This window comes from Marmota monax, unplaced genomic scaffold (genome assembly GCF_021218885.2).
Source record: "Marmota monax isolate L192 unplaced genomic scaffold, Marmota_monax_Labrador192_F-V1.1 WCK01_AAM20220418_F8-fsc00229, whole genome shotgun sequence".
NCBI lineage: Eukaryota > Metazoa > Chordata > Mammalia > Rodentia > Sciuridae > Marmota > Marmota monax.
In genome coordinates, this window is record NW_026693707.1 from 2,061,690 (window position 1) to 2,083,439 (window position 21,750).

General features: G+C 44.8%; 1 protein-coding gene across 3 annotated transcripts in view; it reads left to right on the forward strand.

The window, feature by feature from the left end:
• Positions 1 to 21,750, forward strand: part of Cyfip2 (cytoplasmic FMR1 interacting protein 2) — a 129,592-nt gene that overhangs the window by 49,142 nt on the left and 58,700 nt on the right. For 2 of the 3 annotated variants that reach the window (XM_046459934.2, XM_046459935.2), the window contains exons 14-19: positions 12,316 to 12,482; positions 13,206 to 13,353; positions 16,536 to 16,689; positions 17,813 to 17,969; positions 18,522 to 18,618; positions 19,849 to 19,925. In XM_046459934.2, the coding sequence (XP_046315890.1) occupies positions 12,316 to 12,482; positions 13,206 to 13,353; positions 16,536 to 16,689; positions 17,813 to 17,969; positions 18,522 to 18,618; positions 19,849 to 19,925 (800 nt within the window). Of the gene's footprint in view, positions 1 to 12,315; positions 12,483 to 13,205; positions 13,354 to 15,415; positions 15,491 to 16,535; positions 16,690 to 17,812; positions 17,970 to 18,521; positions 18,619 to 19,848; positions 19,926 to 21,750 lie in introns of all 3 variants that reach the window. The other variant, XM_058584194.1, reaches the window with a different exon arrangement.

The window sequence follows — 21,750 nt, forward strand, 5'->3', positions numbered from 1 at the left end:
TATGAATACATTTTTTTTGTACAGGTTTTTTTTAGAGGTAATAATGCCTTACATTTTATTTTGTTTATGAACCTACCAAAAAGGAAATCCAAAACTTAACCAGTAAAATGTAAAACTCCTTGCAAAAAGTCAACCACAAATTATTTTATGAATTTGATTGCTCCCCACCCCCCTTTGGGGCCATTCCTTCTGAAGTTCTTTCCTTTCCACTTTCTAATGATTTGTCCCTAGACCTCCTGCCTGGCCACTGACCTGAGACTCTCCTCATTATCTTGGGACTTTTCTCTCTCTCCCTCCCTCCCTCTCTCTCTCCCTCCCTCCCTCCCTCCCTCTCTCTCTCCCTCCCTCCCTCCCTCCTTCCCTCCCTCTCTCTCTCCCTCCCTCCCTCTCTCTCTCTCCCTCTCTCCTGTGTTGGCTCTCAGTTCTGCTTCTTTCTTCATATTGATGGAGTATATCCTCCAATAGCTTTCTAAAAACAGTTTATGGGGAATTAATTTTTGAGAACATTAATGTCTGAAAATGTTGCTAGCCTCACCTACAGTTGGCTGGATTTAGAGAATTCTAAATTACAAGTAATTGTCTCCCTCAATTTTTGAAAGTATTATTTCACTGTCACATAACCTGCAGGGTTGCTAGTAAAAGTTGAACTCTGTTCTGTTCCCTGATTATCTGTTTTCTTTCCTCTTTGCAAAACATTTTTTTTTCTTGGTACCAGAGATTGAACTCAGGGGAACTTGACCACTGAGTCACATCCCCAGCCCTATTTTATATTTTATTTAGAAACAGGGTCTCGCTGAGTTGCTTAGCACCTCACTTTTACTAAGACTGGCTTTGAACGCATGATCCTCCTGCCTCAGCTTCCTGAGCCACTGGGATTACAGGCATGCACCACTGCACCTGGCCCCTTTGTAGAACTTTTAAATGACACCATTCTTGAGATATAATTCACACGCCATAAAATTCACCCATTTAAGTGCACAATTCAAAAAAATTAAAAAATAAATAAAGTGCACAATTCAGTCACTTTTAATCTGTTCTCAGAGTTGTACAACTATTTTTACCACTGTTCAATTTTAGAATATTTTTGTCACTCCCCAAAGAACCCTGTACCTGTTAGCTGTCACTTCCCATTCCCCCCTCCCCTGACAAACATATCCTAATCTACTTTCTGTATAGATTACAGATTTTCCTTCTGGAGACTTGATATACGTGGATTCTTTTGTGACTGGTTTCTCAGATCTAGCTTGCTATTTTCAGAGTTTGTGGATGCTGTAGCCTATATCAGTACTTCATCCCTTTAAAGTTGAATAATACTGCATTGTATTGTCGGGCCACATTTATTTATATGTTCATCAATAAGTAAGCATTTGGGTTGTTTCAGCTTTTTTGTTATTATGAATCATACTGATGTGAACATTCATGGACAAGTTTTTGTGTGAACATATGTTTTCATTTCCCTTGGGAGCATACCAAGGAATGGAATTGCTGGGTCAGGACTGTTTAAAACTCTGAGGAGCTTCCAGTTTGTAAAAGAGGCTATATCATTCTGCAATTCTATCAGCAGCCTCTGAGGGTTGCACTTTCTTACTCTGTTGCCCTCAGATGTTAGCTGTCTTATTTTAGCCATCCTATTGGTGTAAAATAGCATCTAATTGTGGTTTTCATTTGCATGTTCCTAATAAATAATAATATTGAGCCTTTTTTCATGTGCCTATTGTCCATCTGCATGTCTGTGGAGAAATGTCTATTCATAGCCTTTGCCCATTTTTTTTTAAGACTGGATTGTCTTTACTGTGGAATTGTGAAATTTTTTTATGATACATAATTTGATACAATTTCCTCCATTCCATAGATTATTTTCAGTTTGCAGGTGAGGCATGAAAGTTCTTAGCTTTGATGAATCCAGAAATTCAGCTTGGTTTTTCTTTTGTCACTTAGGCTTTTGCTGTCATAGCAAGGAAACCCTTGCCTAATCCAAGGTGACGGAGACTTATTCCTGAGTCTCCTTCTAATTTTATAGTTTCTTTGTAGTTTTATACTTTGGTCTTTGGTGCATCTTGAATTAATTTTTATATGAGGTGAGGGAGGGATCCAACTGCATTCTTTTGTATGTAGATATCCAATTGTTTCTGCATCATTTGTCAGAAAAAGTGTTCTTTCTCCATTGAATTGTGTTGGTAGCCCTGTAAAAATCAGTTACCATAAAAGTAATCATTGAGTTCAAGACTTTCCTTTCTCTTCCATTGATCTATTCATTTGTCATTATATTAATACTACACTATTTTGATTACTGTAGTTTTCTTTTCCCCACCTGGTACTGGGGATTAAACCCAGTAAGCTATGCTACATCCCAGACCTTTTAATTTCTTATTTTTCGAGACAGGGTCTCTCTAAGTTCCCAACACTTGCCTCAAACTTGTCATCCTCCTGCCTTAGCCTTCCAAGTTGCTGGGATTACAGGTATATACCAGTGAACCTGATTGATTACTGTAGTTCTGTAGAAAGTTTTGCAATCAGGAAATGTGGTTTCCAACTTTGTTTTTTGTTTTATTTTTTTCCTCTGTAGAATACTGCATACTCAGTTCTACCCCTGTTTTCCTGAAATTTCCCTGTTGGGCACCAATAAAAGGCTGAGGGTCTTTTACATTCATTGTTTAGGATACTAATAGACCATATCCACGTGGCTTAAGAAATCTTTCTTAACTCATTCTTCCTGCCAGCTCTGGGTCCAGGTTTATGTTGTTTTTATCACCTTAGTTAGTTTTTCTTGATTTTTATATGAGTAAAGTTTTTATAGGATGCATTTTTGTGTTTGACTTATTCACTCAGCAATTTTGAGATCACCCACATTATTTTGTGTGTAATAGTTTATTCCTTTTATTCCTAAGTGCCGAAGTCTGGCTGGGCACACAATCATGAGCCACCACACAGCTTGTAGATTCAAACAGCAACTCTTTATTCCCGAACTCACACCAGCCGTCTACAATCACGTTCTGGGGAAATCCACGTTCTCTGCCCAAATCCACCTCCACTGGGCTTCTATCTCCCAAAAAATACTGTCTGAATCCCGTGAGAACTCAAGGGGAACTCAGGCAGCAGGATACGCCCTATTCCCAGCAGGAATAATCTTAAACCTTAAACCTGGAACCTAAACTGGGAACGCCCTAAACCCGATTATCTTAAACCGGGAACACCCTAATCCGCCCTGGTCCTTGAGCAAGGTCACCTATATTCAATGTCACTGCAACATGGGGTGTGCTGGCAAGGAAATTGTCATACCTACTTGGCTAATGGCTCCCAGCACCTAAGCATTATTTTATTGTATGGATGTTCTATAATATGTTCATCTATTCAGTTGTTGATAAGCATTGGGCCATTTCCAGGTTTTGACCAACATATAAATAAAATTGCTTCAAATATTTGAGTGTATGTCTTTGTGGACATAAAGTTTTATTTTTTTATTCAAATGGCCACATTTTGTTTTTAATTTTTTTTGTTTGTTTTGTTTTGGCGCCAGGGATGGAACCCAGGGGCACTCCACCACTGAGCTACATCCCCAGCCATTTTCATTTTTTTATTTTGAGACAGAGTCTCACTAAATTACCCAGACTGGCCTCCAACTTGCAATCCTCCTGCCTCAGCCTCCCAAGTAACTGAGATTCTAAACATGTGCCACTCACGTTTAACTCTTTAAGAAACTGCGAAAACAGCAATGCAGAGTGGATGTGCCATTTTATATTCCCACCAACTCTCTGTGAGACCTCTGTTGTTTCTTTCCTGTCACTCCTTTGCCGTGACAGTGTTACTAATGTTAGCCATTCTAATGGAATGTTGCTGAATCTCATTGAGGTTATAATTTTCATTTCTCTGAAAAACTAATGATATCGAACATCTTCTTGTGTACTTACTGGCCATTCATATATATTCCCTGGTATAATTGTTAGACCAGGACGCAAGAAAAGACCACTGACTCCAATTAAAATCAAATTAAAGCAAGCTTATTATTTTGACCGGCCGGGCTGTCTCTCCCTCCAAAAACGGCAGGAACAAGACAGCACCCCAGCTTCCTGCAGCCCAGCTTTATAGCCCAGAAAGTTACACAAAGGGGGGTTACAGATAACAGAACTCTGACAAGCATCACACTAATGGTAGTTTACATTTTTTTTGCTGGCCCCAACATCAGAATTTATGAGGACCATTAGAGCCTCAGAGAGGGTCGTTGTCTGGCCAGGGAAGGCCAAGATTTATGAGGTGTCACTAAAGTTTCAGAGAGGGCTGCTATCTGGTCAGAGAGCCAGGCATGGGTGAGTTCAAGGCACGGGAAGGCATTCCATGCAGGTTCAGAATTTGCAGTGATTTATAGTAAAGCCGAAATTATCTTTTCATGGCTTTGGGGCGAGATGCCCAATTTTAAGGAAAGATCAGGTTGGGTCTATCATTCCCCCCTTTTCTTATGTGTCCCTTTCAAATCTTTAATAGGGTAGGGGAAGACCACTGAGGGAACTTTAATCCCTCAGGCAACAGTCTCCAACTTTTTAGAACTCACCCAAAACCAGTCTCCCTGATTTTACCTGACTTAATTAATTACTTATATTGATAGTCTATTTATTTTTGGCTCCATTGTTGTAAGAAGAGGGGTGTCACTCATTTTGGCTTCTTCTGAGCTGAGAGAGGGTGACATGAGGGGGTACGGCGTGAGGGACATGAGTTTCCTTTTAGTTGGGTTTGAAGTCTGGTTGGGGAAGAACAGGTTGTAAAGTCATCTGGGGATGGGTGCTTCTATGAGTGAAACAAAAACCATGAGTACTGAATAAATGTTGCTGCAGCTGGAACATGTCACTGTATAGAAGTTCCCTCACCAGGCTTTAACATCCCCAGTTATCAGGGCTGTAAACTTAACATTTAACTTTTAGTGTTACAGATGTCCCTCCCCGTAAGATACAGTTTAATAATTTAATGTCATCTGATCTTGCAAAATCCTTTTACTGGTATGACCTCTGTGTCTAATAGAGCAACCTTTAATTCTGTTACTTAGGGCTAGATAATCATACTAGCAAACACCAAGCCTACCTGTGTAGGTTAGGAATAGCTGTAGGCCTTAAACTAAAAACTTCTGTCTCTGGCAGCTCCTCTTGATAGTCTCTTTTTATAGTTATCAGGCGTTTCTGTCTGAGAATCCTTTTTTGTAGCCTCCAGTCTTGCTTATTTTGGGAGGCTAACATAAAGTGTATACCTTAAATAATAATAATAATGATAATAATAATAATAATTATTATTATTATTATTATTATTATCATTATTATTATTATTTAAAATGCCCAGAAATGGCTGTATTTTGGTTTTAACTGTCTTTGCTAAGTGTTTAAGATGAAGCAGTCAAACTGACTTTTGTTTCTATCTATTGTTAACAGTCAGCTGAGTTTTTATGGGAGTCCTGGGGGAACTTGAGAGCAGCTTCTCAGTTCTGCTAGTGCCATTTGCGCTAGGATGGGTCTAGATCTTGCTTGACCATGTGGCTTCCCTCAGAAGCATCAGGGATGTCTCCCTTCTCTGATGACTCTCCTCTTCATAATAAATGCACTGATTGGCTTTCTGTTCTCCAGTGGACTCATTAATCTCCCTGATCGGGAGGTTATGTGGCCCAGAGTTGCAAAGCTCTTTAGAGAAGTCCCCTGTTCCCTGGATTCAGACTGACTCAGAGGGCAAGAGCCAAATATTGTTTTTTCTGGCCCTTTTAATTTAACTTTAATTTTAAAACTTAATCTTAAACATCCAGCAAATAAATTTTAACAGCCTTATATTAAGAGTACTGGGCTTTAAAGTCTATAACTTTATAATTATTTATCTTTTTATTAATTGGAATCTGTATTATCCTATCTGTCTTGTAGGTGATGGCTTATTATCTTAAATTAACCCATGTTGTGTTCTTAAAGCAACACTTCTGTAAAACACAGAGTATCTTTAGATCACTTATAAGGAAATTACAAAATAAAATTAACAAGAGTAAAAATATTTAGTTCGTGTCATAGCTACCCTGAATTTTTGGCTGAGTTATATATTATATCCCCTGTTTGAGATCCTAGTAATCTTGACAGGAAAAAAAAAAAAACTTTTGAACAAAACTTTAAATGAACTAAAATCTGGCCTAATGCTTTCGTAGTCATTCTCACATGTAGTAAGATGGGACACAGAGCCTTATCTCAGGTAAGGCAGGGCTCTTTATAAATCTTAAATGTTCTAGTTCTAAAGCTGATCTTTGCTTTTTAAATATCATTTTACAAAGTTTACATAAATTGTTTGAGGTCACATGAACATTAGCTAACACCATATGATATCACATTTAAAACATGAATTAAAGAAAGGCTGAAAGTTTTTAACCTTAACATAGATTAGGCTCTCATTAACTTAAAAATACATTTAAATTGTTCCCCAATGTAAAAAGTAACATAAAACTTTACATATCTCATTGATAACAGGTAAATAAATTCCCAATATATTTTTTACCATACAACTTCAGAACACCAGCTTGATATAATGTTCTTTTAAAGTTTCTACCTTACAGACTTGTATACCTGGAAGATATGAGCACATTAACAGCATCACAATTACATTGATGTTTCTATATTAACCAAGTTTAGCTTTTAAAGAAATGGCAGTACAATGCTCTAAAATAACAGTTCTTATTTAACCAGAAAAAAATAAAACTTAATAAACACAATGTTATGGGTAAACTTATGTTTTAAGAAATTTTTATCTTTTTAACACATGACTGATTGTAAAAACAAACTTATATAGTAAATCAATCAGATATCTAACAAAAGTACTCATGAATGAGTAATACCATATCAAATTTACTTTACTTATTTATCAAAATATTAGACAAATGTATTGAACAGTGTTAACCATTTTTTCTTGTTGAAAGAAAAGTCCTAGAACCAAGACATATTAGACATTTTATAGACATTAATATTTTATGAGTTTTTTGAACACCTAGAAAAACTTGTAAGCTTAAATTTAAAGACATTTATTTTTATCTGTTTATCCAATTTAAATTGAACCATTTAAATCACATGAATTAAAGATCTTTGGATCCACTTTTTAAAATTTGTTTTTATGAGCGCTCCTTATATATGTTAATTTGTATATCATATATATGATATACGGACATATGTACATATAGACATACAACACGTAACACAAGTGTGCACACATAACAATAGTAAAGGCCTTGTAGCTTTTCGCAGGTGAAATCTCCATTGCAATGTTTCAAAAACTCCACAGTTGGTCAAAGATAGAACTGATCAGAAAAACATTAACCTAGGTCTGTAGGATCAAAATCATGAGCTCAAAAGAATACAGAATCTAAGAAAAAAAAAAAAAAAACAAGAGTCTTAGAAAAAATGACTGGCCAGTAATTAGTAAATACCATACAATTTATCTTTTTTTTTTTTAGGCCTCAGATCAGTCTCCTACTGAGCTTGCAGGCTTCTTTCATTTGCATTTCAACATAAGTCCTGGCTGAGGTCTGGAAGGAACAGGGAAAAACTGCTATTCTGAGCAGACACCTCAGGCCTAAGGCATTTTAATCATAAGTCATAATTTTCAGGTTCGGATGATGAAAATTATGATACAAGTTTAAGATATAATTCACAAAATTTTATATCTTTACATCTTGTTTTGTCAACAGATACCATACTATGATTTACTATCCTTGTCCAAATTAATGCACTGGTACACACAGTGACATTTTCCCAGGCTACCCAATTCAAAATTGGTGGAAAAAAAAAAAACTGAATTATTGGGAAGTTACTTGCCAACTTGGAAGCAGAGTTCTCTAGTTTTCCATCCTAAGTATTTAAGTTCTCTGGCATGAATTATCTGAAATCATAAACTAAACAATCACCTAAACCCAACTTTTAACTGCAAGATTGTGCAATGCTTCAAAAACTCATTCAGATACCAGATTGTTACAATAAAAAATCATCTTTTAGACACACATTCAGCCAAGATCATTCCCAAGAAACAATTTATAATATCAACACACTATTGCACATGTCTTAAAGGGCCAGAAACAAAGACACAGGACAGACAGAGAGACAGAGAGGAGATCCAGACTATGGCTGACAGACAGAAACCTTTAAAACAGAGCAGATAAGAGAAAAATCTCCTACACCAGTGGCACCATAGATGTCCCCACAAGGGGACCAGATGTTTTCACAGAGGGGCAACCTGAAATGTAAAATCAAGGGTCTCCATGGTGACTTTTCTGCATTTAGTGTTCCCTTTTTCTTTTTCTCTTTTTTTATGAAGACAGAGGTGGCATAATCCTTACAGTGCAGGGAAGGAAGGAGGGAATTCCCCGAAGCAACAGGGCTTCGGCAGCTGCTGGGAGTCCCTCAGTCCCTCCTTTTACTTACAGGATTAGCTCCTCTGGTTCGGTTCCACCCCAGGTGCACTCCATCTCCTAACATTTCACTAGTCAGCTCTAAAAAAAGTTCTGGGGGGGGGGGTGATGGTGGTATCAAAATTTGTAACTGAAAGTTCGGTTCCTGACCTTGAAGCCAATTAATGCCAATTTAATAATGAGGACAGGGTTTTGAGAAAAAGAAAAAGGGAGGTTTATTGCTTTGCTTACAAAGGAGAAACACAGGGGACTCTCTTGATCTGGAGGGACAAGGGGTTTTAAAGGAGTCTCACTTGTTAACCTGGGAGATACTCAGTTCTTAGATCCCCAGCAGGCATTGCCCTCTGCAGTGGGTGTGCTCCAGCAGCCAGCTAGGGGCTTCTCTCATCCAGCTTAACAAAGGGGGGTAAAGTTCATCGCAGTTCCTTAAAACAGAGTCCAAAGGAGTGTCAGGCTTACTTGCTTTATTACCCATTTTCACATCCAATATCCTTAAGTTTTTACCACAGAAATCACACAACAAAATGCACAAAAACAAACAAACAAAAAACATATAGAACACAGAACAAAATACAAGAAAACAGAAACCCGGCGCCAAAACAGAAAACAGAGGAGCAATGCACCGTCTTGCTAAAGCTCCGGGGTAGGAGCGCGTGCGTGCCCGTTGGCACCTCTCTACCCTTCCAGAGGAATTCCCTACAGAACAGAACAGAGGACAGAACAATTTCTCGTTACTGTCCCGCACAGGAGTATATGTGAGCCTCGCCAGGCCACCTCTCTGTCATCAGAAGAGATCTCCCTTAACCGGATACCAGATGTTATAAAGGCGCCACTTACCTATGGAGGCCTCCTCCACCAGGTGCTTGCTGATAGTTTTAGTGCGGCAGTTCACTGCAGTGCTCCGGGGACTGAAGGCTCACTCCGAGGCCTTGGAACGTCTCAAATTGCGCACCCCCTAGAGTGGCTCTCCAGCCCGGGGCCCTGGAGCGAAGGCCGGCTTCAGAATTTCCAGCAGTCTGGTCTTGTGATCTGGTCGGGCAGGGTCATCTCGCTGGGGCCTCCAAAATGTTAGACCAGGACGCAAGAAAAGACCACTGACTCCAATTAAAATCAAATTAAAGCAAGCTTATTATTTCAACCGGCCGGGCTGTCTCTCCCTCCCAAAACGGCAGGAACAAGACAGCACCCCAGCTTCCTGCAGCCTAGCTTTATAGCCCAGAAAGTTACACAAAGGGGGGTTACAGATAACAGAACTCTGACAAGCATCACACTAATGGTAGTTTACATTTTTTTTTTTTTTTTGCTGGCCCCAACATCAGAATTTATGAGGACCATTAGAGCCTCAGAGAGGGTCGTTGTCTGGCCAGGGAAGGCCAAGATTTATGAGGTGTCACTAAAGTTTCAGAGAGGGCTGCTATCTGGCCAGAGAGCCAGGCATGGGTGAGTTCAAGGCATGGGCAGGCATTCCAAGTAGGTTCAGAATTTGCAGTAATTTATAGTAAAGCCGAAATTATCTTTTCATGGCTTTGTGGCGAGATGCCCAATTTTAAGAAAAGATCAGGTTGGGTCTATCATAATGTTATCTGTTGAAATGTTTTTGCCCATTTTTTAAAAGTCAGCTTTCCATCTTCTTGTTCCTGGATTGTGAGAATTTTTTCCTTATTCTGGACACAAGACCATAATCCTGTATATGTTGCAAGTAATTTTTATAATCGGTGGTTGCGTCACTTTGATTTTTTTAAGGATGCCTTTTGAAGAATAGCAGATTTTAATTTTAATAAAGTCTGATGGATTAATTATTGGTAGTCTGCAGTTTTCGAATTCTAGCTAGAAAAGCTTTGCCTCACCCAAAGCTGTCCGGCTCTCCCCTGAGGTCCAACAGCCCCGCAGGCTCCATGCTTGGAGATTCCCTGGTACTCCTTCCTTATCTTATCCTTCCTCTCACTTAGTGTTTCCCAGTTGCGTCTCTAGCAGGACTTCTGACTCTATGGGGACATAGCCGCCCTTTACTGACTCTTGTCCCTTAGTTCTCCCTGCAAAAAATTTTTGGCAAAAAAGCCATCATATCTGGTTCCATTTAAAATCCTCCCCTCCTGAATGCTGTTCTCACAGTTTACTGTAATGCAAATGTTTTGTCTTGTTTTGTTTTCTTCTTCCTTAATGAGGTGTAAGCTCATCCTTAGTTCCTTTTCTGTCTGCTCACCAATGGCCCCAGGCACCATCCCTGGGGCACACACAGCCCCTGCTATGCTTCCAGCCTGGTGCACAAGGTCAAGCACATCATTATGGGTGTGATATGTGTCCAGTTGTGCCAGTTGTGTAGGCTGATGGGGCACAACCTTTCCCCCTTGAATTCTGAACCAATCAGGAAATGACCACTTGAGGCTGATCAGGGCAGGAGGATCAGGTTTGTTCCTAGCAAAGCCAGGGACTGGAGATTGAGGTGCCTGCCCATGACCACTAGTCACCCTCCTCCGCCCCACTCCATCAGAGTTACCCACTGGTAAGCACAGCCACAAATGTACCTGCCGCCCTTCCCTGGGGTGGGGAGGAGATGGCTATTGCAACACAACAGGACTCTGAAGAAAGACAGAGCCAGGATTGGGCCAGGGACATCTCCTCTGTCTCGTGTCTCCCCCAAACAGATAAGGGAGGGAAAGAGCAGCAAGGGCACCCACAGAAGAGCGGAGGCTTCCCCAGGACTGCTTCAGGAGGAGTTCGATTTTAGGGACTAAGTAGTGAGAAGCCAAAGTATTTCCAAAGCAAAGATTATAAAACTTCTCTAGAAAATTGGTAGGGGGCAGAGGAGCCCCATTTGTCATTATCTGTGGATGCAAGGTATGTGGAGAGGTCTCCAAAAGCCAGAATGGCACTCAGAATGTGGCCTTTTTGTCACCAGCCAACAGCAACATCTGGATCTCACACCAGAACGAAGGTCAGCTGCATCACAAAGCACACAGTCACCCGAGCGGACAACTTTGTAGCAAGATTTTCTCTCTTAAAATACATGTGTTTTTAATTGAGAGAGTACTTATACATATTTAAGGGGTACAGTGTGACCTTTCCACACAAGTGTGTGGTTTGTCATCAGCCCTGGATGACTGGCATATCTGTCCCCTCTCACATTTCTTTGTTAGGAACATTCAAAATCCTCCTTAGTAGCTATTTTGAAATGCGGTTCGGGATTGTCAACCATGGTTATCACACTGTACTGTAGATAACTGCCCAGCTGCACCCTGTACCTGTTAACCATCCTCTCTCAGCCCCTCCTCCACACCACTCTCAGGCTCTGCCAATCACCACTGTGTCCTCGGCCTTCTCACATACATAAGAGCAAGAGGTTCTTGTTTCCTGTGCCTGACTTACTTTACTCAACACCGTGCCCTCTAGTTCCATCTATGTTTCTGTGAATGGTCTCGTTAATTTCTCTTTTATGATGATGTTCCCTTTTGTATTTGCACCACATTTCATTGTCCATTCATCCACCGACGGATACCACACTGGATTCCATGTCTTGAGTTTAGTGCCTCAGTAAACAGGGAAGTGCAGGTGCTTCTTCAGCTTACTGATTTCATTTTCCTTGGATACCTACCCAGAGAGAAATTGCTGGGTCCCCTGACAGTTCTGATTTTGTTTTATTGAGAAGCCCCCACACTGTTGTCCACGGTGGCTGTACCCATCTGCATTGCCTGCAGCAGTGTGTGAGGGTGGCCTTGAGGGGGCGCTGTCCTAGGAAGGCAGCCTGAGGAGGAGTCCCGAGCTGCAGCATTCTGGGACTGGACCACCCTGCGGGTGGCCCTGGGTGTTTCACTCGCCCCCTACCTGCTTTTTTTGTGAAGGGCCAAGGGTGGTCCAAGGGAGCCCATGGGCTGACAGGTGGTGAGCCTGACCTTCACTCTGTGTCTGGCCAGGTGATCGCCATGATCAAGGGCCTGCAGGTGCTCATGGGCAGGATGGAGAGCGTCTTCAACCAAGCCATCCGGAACACCATCTATGCCGCCCTGCAGGACTTCGCCCAGGTGACCCTGCGTGAGCCCCTGAGGCAGGCGGTGCGGAAGAAGAAGAACGTCCTCATCAGGTGGGTCTTCTGGTGGCCTTTTGCAGGGGCACATCAGAAAATAAGGGGTGCCAGGTGCAGGCTGGAGAGGAAGCCCAGTCAGCGTCCAGGGTAGCTCTGACATGCGGGTCCTTCCAGCGAGTTCTGGTTGAAGACTGGACATTTGAGAGGAATGCAGCCTCTGTGTCAGAGTTCAAAGATGAACCTACCCCCGTCGAGCTGGGTGAACTTACCCAAAAGACTTCTCCAGGCCTCAGTGTTCCTTATTTGTAAAATGGGAATAATGGTACCTACTTCCTAGCCAAGATCCCCACCCCTGGGAGATGAAGAAGTGAGAATCAGTTTTCTCATAGACCTGAGCACACAGTATCATGGAGAAAGTAGGGAACAAGTGTCAAGTTATTATAAAAAAACTTTAAATATGCAGAAATTTAATTGGACTAGTGAGACTCTGAGAGCTCCAAAGGAAAAGTAACCCTCCTGCCTCCCCAGGCCCTGTCCCCCTACGGGGACTTAGAGTCGTTCTGACACCCAGCGGGCTTCAGAAGCATGTGGGATACTTACTAGTATGCAGGTCCCTGGCCGTACCTCAGTCTGTTATACCTGCACCTCTGGGGTGGGGTCCCTGGAGGAGTGCTTCCTGACACCCCCGTCCTGGTACCCTGTGGGCCCTGGAAGGGCAGGCTCACAGTGTCTCCTTCCAAGACTGAGAACTGGTCTGAGTCTCAGTTCTTCCCTCCCCAGTGTCCTGCAAGCAATTCGGAAGACCATCTGTGACTGGGAGGGAGGTCGAGAGCCCCCCAATGACCCATGCTTGAGAGGGGAGAAGGACCCCAAAGGCGGATTTGACATCAAGGTGCCCCGGCGTGCCGTGGGGCCATCCAGTACACAGGTACAGGCCAGCTTCCTTGACTCGGGGCCAGCTGGGCCATAGGGGGTCATCATGGCTGGGCCATGGGACAGTGGGACTGGGAGTCCTCAGTCAGGAGGGGCAGGGTGGAGTAGCTGTTCTGGTCTTACTCTGACATCTTATTTGATATAGGAAGGAGGACCACTGGCCCCAGATTCAGGAGACCTGGATTCTAGTCCTAGATACCTGTGTGACCTTGGGCACATTACACAATCTCTCTGTGCCTCAGTTGTCTAATCTGACCAGTTGGGGTAGTACCATATCTACTTAGTCCAGTTGTCTCCAGGCCCTGTGAAGTTCAGATTTCAAAGTGCAGGAGGAATTTAAAGTGGAATATATATGCACCTAACTCTGACCCCTTCCCCTGCAGTGGCATCCTAGTGGGGAGATAAACAAGTTCTTCCTCTGATTTGCTGTGTGATCTTGAGCAAGCACCCTGACCTCTCTGAGCTCTGATTGTTTTCTCTGTAAAGTGAAAACTTGGACTGAGATCATATTATTGTTAAAATGCTACTTTTTCTCATTCCCACTTGCCCTGCTCCCCCCCCCCAAAAAAAAACACAAGTATTTAAAAGCGCTTGGTCCCTAGAGAGTGTCTAATAACCATAAGTAAGAGTGACCAACTAGAACTTCTACGCAATAAGACATTGCCTGTGACTTGGCCAGAGAAGTCATAAAATTAAAGAGGAAAACTGGGGATTGGAGTTAGATTCTTGCCACCTATACATAGTTCTGGGTCTGGCTTTTCCACTATTCTAAAGCAATGGATCTTGGTGCATCTTTAAGCAGGCCCCAGAAGCCCCAGGCTGGGAGCCCCGCTTCACAGGACCATCAGGCCTCTCTGTTCTGCTCCAAGATGGGCCACCTGCCGACCCTCCTGCCCCTCCCTCCTGTGTGTGTGTCCGTGTCTGGCAGGGCCGGGGATGGCGGGGGTAAGGGGCAGCCAGGTACCTTCCCGTGGCTTCATAGCCCTGGGTGTGTGCTGTTCTCACCTCCTGGTTGTGGACGACCCAGGAAAACTGCAGACAGCTCTGTGTGACTGACATCTAGGGCCAGAGACCTTCCCGGCCCAGAGCACCCTGGCAGGGCCGAGCTGGTGTTTCTGTGAATCCTAAGACATGGATGAGGAGGAGAGAGAAGGCACCAGAGGAACTGGAGAGGGGAGAGGGAGAGAGGAGCATAATTCCTCTGGGAGAAGTGAGTGGGGAGGGTCACCCACATCAAACCCCAGACACCACCAAGGCATGATTGATTAGGTGGTACAGACCCCAGGACAGCCAGGGTGAGCTGGGAGAACCCACAGAGACAACCCAGCTCCAGTCCCCCACCTAGTTCACAGATGGGAAAACTGAGGTCCAGAAGGAAAGTGACTTGTCCAAGTCACAAAGTGGGTCCCAAGTGGAGGTGGGACAAGAACCCAGGTCTCCTGACTCCCACCCAGGGCTCTGCCATGCCTTCGGGACACAGTAGACACGGGCGTCCTGCAGCTGGGCTCTAGACTTGGAGTGAACTAGTGGTCTGTTAAGGTAGGTGGGGACAGGGTCTCCCCTCTGAGGGTGAAACCAGCATTCCAGGAGTTAAACTGCTCAGGGGTCCCTAAGCGGCCAGAGCAGATTGGACTCAGTGGCTCCTTCTTTGAGGACTCCGAGGGCCATCTGGAGAACAGTGCTTCTCGAGTCTTAGGGATGGTGAGGCGTGTCCAGTGACAGGGTCACAGGTGGAGGACTGTCCAGGGCACCTGCAGCCATGAGCACCCTCCACCGTACAGGAAGGCTGGCGTGTCACGCGCTCCTGTGGCTGCACTGCCCCGTCAGTGCCAGGCAGCGGTCGGGGAGACTCCAGGGCAGGTCTCGGCAGGTGCAGAGAGGAGCGCGGTTGATGGGAGGTTGGCCGTCTCAGGTGCCCGAGCAGTCGCGTTGGCGTCCCACCGTATGCAACACCTCTCGCTTTTCTCTCTCTCTCTCTCTCTCTCTTTCTCTCTCTCCCTCTTCCCTGTCTCTCCTGCCCTCCCACCCCTCTTCCTTCTCTCCTATCTATGTCTTAGGCCTGCCAGTGGTCCCCGAGGGCTTTGTTTCACCCCACTGGTGGCACACAGGGCCGAAGAGGCTGCCGATCCTTGGTATTACACCGCCCGGCTGGGTTGGTTTGGGTGCCCTTCTCCAGGAGGCAGCGGGAATGGACTAGCCTGGCTCCTCAAGGCCCCTCTTCCAGCCCTCAGATTCAAAGACAAATGATGTGGAAAGATCTAGATTAGCAGAGACAACCCTACTGCACTTGCGCCCTTTGCACGTAGGGCCCTCTGTAAGCAGGAGTTAATTGTCTAGTAGCCTCCTGTGTAAGTACCAATGTTAACCCGCGGGCCACCCGGCATTTCTGGCAGGCTGTGCCACACAGCCCAGGCCACCAGGGGGTGCCGTCATCCACCGATGGATTCAAATTGCTGAGGATCAGAAACTTAACGGTGGTGGGGGGGAACTCATTCTGGTCTTACCCCACTTTACAACGCCTCAGAATATTAGAGCGGAAAGAGACTGACGGGAGAAAATATTCTGGTCCTATCCCTTACTGTTAGATAACTGAAGCCCAGAGTGGGAACTTGGTTGCCTAAGGTCACACAGCAAGTCAGCAGCAGTACCTGGCCTTGAACCTGGGTGTTTTGACTCCCAGTCCAGTGCTCCACCCATGGTGCCACCATGGCCATCTGAAAATGCAGAGAGTGACTCTAGAGTGACATGGAATGAGGTTCTCTGATGCCTACGCCCTTGGCTAAGCAGGGCAGGCAGGAACCGCTCCAGGGGCCTTGAACCACTTCGTGTTTCAGGTCCACCTATCTGGGGATGTGGAGGGACTCTGGGAAGAACTTCTCTCCTAGCCTGGTTGGCCTCCCTCTTAGAGGTTTCACAAGGGCTGGGGACACAGCTCAGTGGTGGAGTGCTTGCCTAGCATGCGTGAGACCCTGGGTTCAATCCCAGTACCACAAAAAAAAAAAAAAAAAAAGAAAAGGTTTTCACAGTACAAATTCACTTCTCCACCTAAACTGGTGTTTCCTTAAGACAGTTCGTTCTGAGAGCAGAAAGTCAATAAGTGCAGACATACAGCACAAAGCAGCCTTTCCCCAGGGTGGAGAGCCAGCCCTGACCTTCTTCTTCTCTTTCTTTTTCAAGCTGTACATGGTGCGCACCATGTTGGAGTCACTCATCGCAGACAAAAGTGGCTCCAAGAAGACCTTGAGGAGTAGCCTGGACGGACCCATCGTCCTCGCCATAGAGGACTTCCACAAACAGTCCTTCTTCTTCACGCACCTGCTCAACATCAGTGGTGAGCCCCAGGGCCCGGGTCAGGGGGGCGGGGCTCCCACCTCCCAGAGCAACTCCAGAGAAGTTGCAGAGAGACCAGATCATGGACCCAGAGGGCCATGTTTTGCCACCAGGAGAGAAAAATATATATGCTTTCTGGTGGACGTGGGTAGAAAAGGCCAGGCTCAGAGCTGCTATTCTGACTTAGCTGATTTTGTGGGGTAGATGTTTGTGGCTTCTTTGTCAGAAGTCCTTAGGAAAGGAGGATTAAAAATAGCAAAGCCCACACTAGCAGAGTGGGCAGTAGGCATTGAGGATGCTTTTTGTAGTGCTGGGGTAGGGCCCAGGGCCCTGTACGTGCAAGGTAAGAACTCTACCGCTGAGCCTCACCCCAGACCTCTAAATCAGCTTTTTGGTGTTACCTGGAATCAAACCAGGGCCTCGTGCATGCTAGGAAAGCACTGTACCACTGAGCCTCCCCCTAGCCATGCGGCTGAACCACAGCTCTGAGCTCACTGGCAGCTCACTCCTCTCCAGAGAGGCTCCCAGGCTACTCTCCCCCACTTTGGTGGGATGCAGGTCATGCTAAAAGGTTGCACAGGTTAGGTAGAGGAAAAGCCGAGTCCTACGGACATGAGCGTCTTGATGGGTCTGTTGGTGTGTGGAAAAGAGTGATCTTAACAACCAATCCAAACTTCTCCATGAGAGAGTGGCCTAGGTAGGACCTTCAAGGCCTCTCTGAACAATAAGGGATCCAGAATGACCACATAGGTCAAGGTGCCACAATCCCATTGAAAGGAGGCACTTGGGGACTGGTCTTCAAGCTATTTGTATAAAAAACACACTTTACACTTGGAGTGTGTGTGTTTCTGGCTGGCACTACAGGGGGGGTTGATGGAAGCAGTGGGGAGTCTAAACCCCACCCCATGCCCCCTGCACTGCCCCATATAAGCCATCTTCCAGTAGATGCAAAGGTCACCTTCAAGTTCAGGATAGCAGGATCTACTAAATGGCTATAGATGAAGTCCCTGCTGTGCCTCAAGCGTGGTGATGACAAGAGCAATAAAAACTAATTAAAAACTGCAGAACTAAGATGCCGGGTGGCCCCTGGCTGTCACTCAAGGTTCTTTCCCTTCTGCTCTCAGAGGCCCTGCAGCAGTGTTGCGACCTCTCCCAGCTCTGGTTCCGAGAATTCTTCCTGGAGTTAACCATGGGCCGGCGGATCCAGTTCCCCATCGAGATGTCCATGCCCTGGATTCTAACGGACCATATCCTGGAAACCAAAGAACCTTCCATGATGGAGTAAGAGGCAGATGTGGGCCCACGAGAAGGTCTCTGGGGTGCAGGGGAGGATAGTGCTTGCGAGCTCTCTTCTTTCCAAAGAAAATCCTGAGTGGACTGGAGATGGAGCCATGTGCCCGCTGGGGAGAGCTCAGGCCAAGGACCAGGTCACACATGACCATTTGCCTCAGCCTTGCAGGGACTCACAAGTTCCAGCCTGTCCTCCCTAGGCTTGTCAGTCCTGTGGCAGCCCTGCTTGGGCAAGGATCATCTCGTGGGATCTGAAAGCTAGTTTTCCTTATTGCCACCCCATTTCTTTTAGCCCTAGACCTATTTTTCTGGCTGTGGTTTCATTAGCATCTGAACTTTGTATTTCTATGGGCAGACATAGAATAAGTCCTTCCCAAGTGGAGGCACTGGGCAGGGACATCAGGGAGAGTACACAGGTGTCCTTCCTAACTCTGAGCCTGCTCATCATCCCACCCAGCCCTCTGTGTTTCCCAGGTGAGCATAAGTCTGTCTTTCTTAAGTGAGAGCATTAATAAACCACTGGCTCTTGTCCCTCCTGTCCAGGTATGTCCTCTATCCCTTGGACCTGTACAACGACAGCGCCTACTATGCCTTGACCAAGTTTAAAAAGCAGTTCCTGTACGATGAGATTGAAGCCGAGGTGAGTGGAATGCTTCTTTTGCTCCTGCAATCCTATCCCAAGAGTTTGGACCTTTCGGATCTTTAGCTTTCAGTGCAAAGTCGGTGACTTGCTCTGGAGAGAGCGAGCTTCAGAGTCACCATGATTGTCCAAGGTGATTCTGTGTACAACTTCAGACCTGACCGGCTCCCTTTCTTCTCCTCTCATCCCCAAACTGTTCTGCACCATGAAGGGTGTTGTGTGCTATGTACAGACACCCAAACTTTATCTGCTGTTTCTGCTGACAAACATGCCCCTTGGCCACCATAGGGCCAGGGACGCACACACCTGAAGGGCAGTACACTCTCAGGGTGATGAACCCTCAGAGAAGACCTCACAGCCCTGGGCAAGGCCAGTTCTAGGAGGGAAGCATGGGGTCAGAGTGAACACCCACACCTTACCCTGTATATTCTTTGCCTGGAGGAGGGTCCAGTGGGCACCTTGAAGTCCCAAGTCCAGGGAAGAGGCCTCAGCTACCTGGGTGGGAAGGCAGACCTACACATTGCAGTGTGTTTTTGCATTCTACATAATATGTGGGGTGTCAAATAAAATATATGAAAGCTTTTGAATAAAGAGTTGACCTCATGGAGCTGAGAATTTCATAAGAATTCAAGATCAATCCACTAAATTCAATCTGTCTCCTTTGAAGTTATTCTCATACTCTCCTGCTGCCAGGGGATTGTCTCTTTAAAGTCCCACCATTGGCCATTTCCTGCTCTGGCCACTGTTGGAGAACATGGTTCTGGTTTTCTGTGTCTGGTGTGAACTTATCTTCCCCTTGAGCTTCATAGTCTACCACTTGAATGTAAGACCTTAAAAATGAGAGGTATTTAAGAAGAGTTTGAAGAAGGGGCTTTTACATTTCTTTTTTAAAATATTTTTTAGTTATAGATGGATGCAATATCTTTATTTTGTTTATTCATTTCTATGTGGTGCTGAGGATCGAACCCAGGGCCTCACATGTGCTAGGCAAGCCACTCTGCCACTGAGCCACAACCCCAACCCCCGGGCTTTTACATTTCTAATGGTGTCTTCATAATCAAATTTGCAAAGTCAAGTCAGATGGGAGGAAAAGACAAAGTCTATGAGAAGAGCTGGGCAGGGTGGGAGCTGCAGGGTTAGCTGACCACAGGGAGTCATGGCTGGACGTGTTGGAGGTCTTGCTGTGATAAAGCTAGACTCCCTTGACATTTCCTGCTTTGTCTTCACCAGGTGAACCTGTGTTTTGATCAGTTTGTCTACAAGCTGGCGGACCAGATCTTCGCTTACTACAAAGCCATGGCTGGCAGGTAGGAGAGCCCCAGGGCTACTATGATCAGCGATCTTTCTTAAGACGGGTACCTGCAATTCATGGTGTTCTATTGCAAAACCTCCCTCCTCCTTTACTTCTAAGGAACTGGGCCAATTCATGGACCTGGGCTTGGCTCTAGAATACATTAAAAAGGAAAATAGGCAGATATGGTCCTGGCCTCATGGAGCCTATAAGGTAATGGAGATAAAAACTGATAAATGGAAGTTGTGTGCTGTCCATGAGGAAAAGTTCATGGGGCTATGGGGATATGTCAGCTAGAAAGACTGTCTAAAGGAAGCAGCATCTGAGAAGTTAAGTAAACCAAGGGGGAAAGACAGGACAGGAAATTGCAGGCCGAATGTACCTCTTGTGCAAAGTCCCTGTGGGGGAAGTATAAAAGTGAGAGCACGCCTGCCTCCTCACGCTGGAATGGGGGTTTAATGTCAGTCAATACCTATCAGCATCTCTTGCACAGCCACGAGGGGGCAGGCTACGGGATGAAGCTGGATGGGTAAGCAGAGCCAGATCATGCTCACTTCGTAAGGCCTTCATCTTGGGAGGATGGAACATCACAGAATGGTTTCAAAAGTGCAACCGTGACTTGATTTGATTTTTATTTGGGATATGGGGATTGGAAGGATAATAGAATGAAACAGACATTATTACCTTACGTACATATATGACTGCTTGACCGATGTGATTCTACACCATGTACAATCAGAAAAACGAGAAATTATGCCCCCTTTTTATATATCAATTGCATAAATGCATCTTACTGTCACATATAACTATTTAAAACAAATTAAAAAATTTTAAAAGAAGTTTACCCTTTTAAAGATATGAAAATATGGATAATGGATTGGGGATTAGCGAGGGTAGCTGTGTGAAAACCAGGCAGGAGGCCCACGAGACATCTGTGTTAGAGACATGTCAAGTCTTCTTGCCAGTATATACTGATTTAAACCCCTGTACATTTCGGGGTCTCGGGAATCTGTAACAGGATCTAGCCACAGGGGTACACGCCTGTGATCCCAGCTACTCAAGAGGCTGAGGCAGGAGGATTGCAAATTCAAGACCAGCCTGGGCAACTTGGCAAGACCCTATCTCAAAACAAAAAAAAATCAAAAGGACTGGGGATGTAGCTCAGTGCTAGAGAGCCCCTGGTTTCAAGCCTGGTACCACTAAATAAATAAATAAAAAGAGAAAAGAGAGAAAGAAAGGGAAACCTCCAATTTTATCATGGATTTTTATTCTTATTGAAAACCCAAACTAAAACCTGTAATTTCAAGGCTAGGTTCTTTTCCTAATTATTATGGTTTTGTTTTTCTGTGAAAAGGATTTGCTTCAGTTTGCTTTTGACAGGTGGGGTTGCTCCGATATATTTCAGACAAAAGTTGGCACATAGATGTGGCTATCAACGCAGGATGTGCATTACATAGAGTGACTGAAATGATGGCAGGGACAGAAGCACATCCCTGGGATTTCAGGAGGACCGAGAGACACACCCCCATCACACAGTGGTTGACACCAGCGTGGGTGGATTGGATGGGTCATGGTTCGGGCTTGGAGCTGGGCTGCCAGCTTCTGTGAGGCAGTTCTGATGGTAGAAATGTTGATCCATCGTCTGTATAAACAGACTTGGGCTAGTTGGACCCTGGGTCCTCTGTGTATTTGGTTTATAAATATCCTCATCTGAAATACGTCTCTTGGTCAACACGGTGCCATCTGTGCTTTTCAAAAGGGTGTCAGGTTGGGAAATTCAGAGAAAACCCAGGAGGGGAAGAGTGACCTAGGTCAGTCCTGTCCAATAGAAATAAAATGCA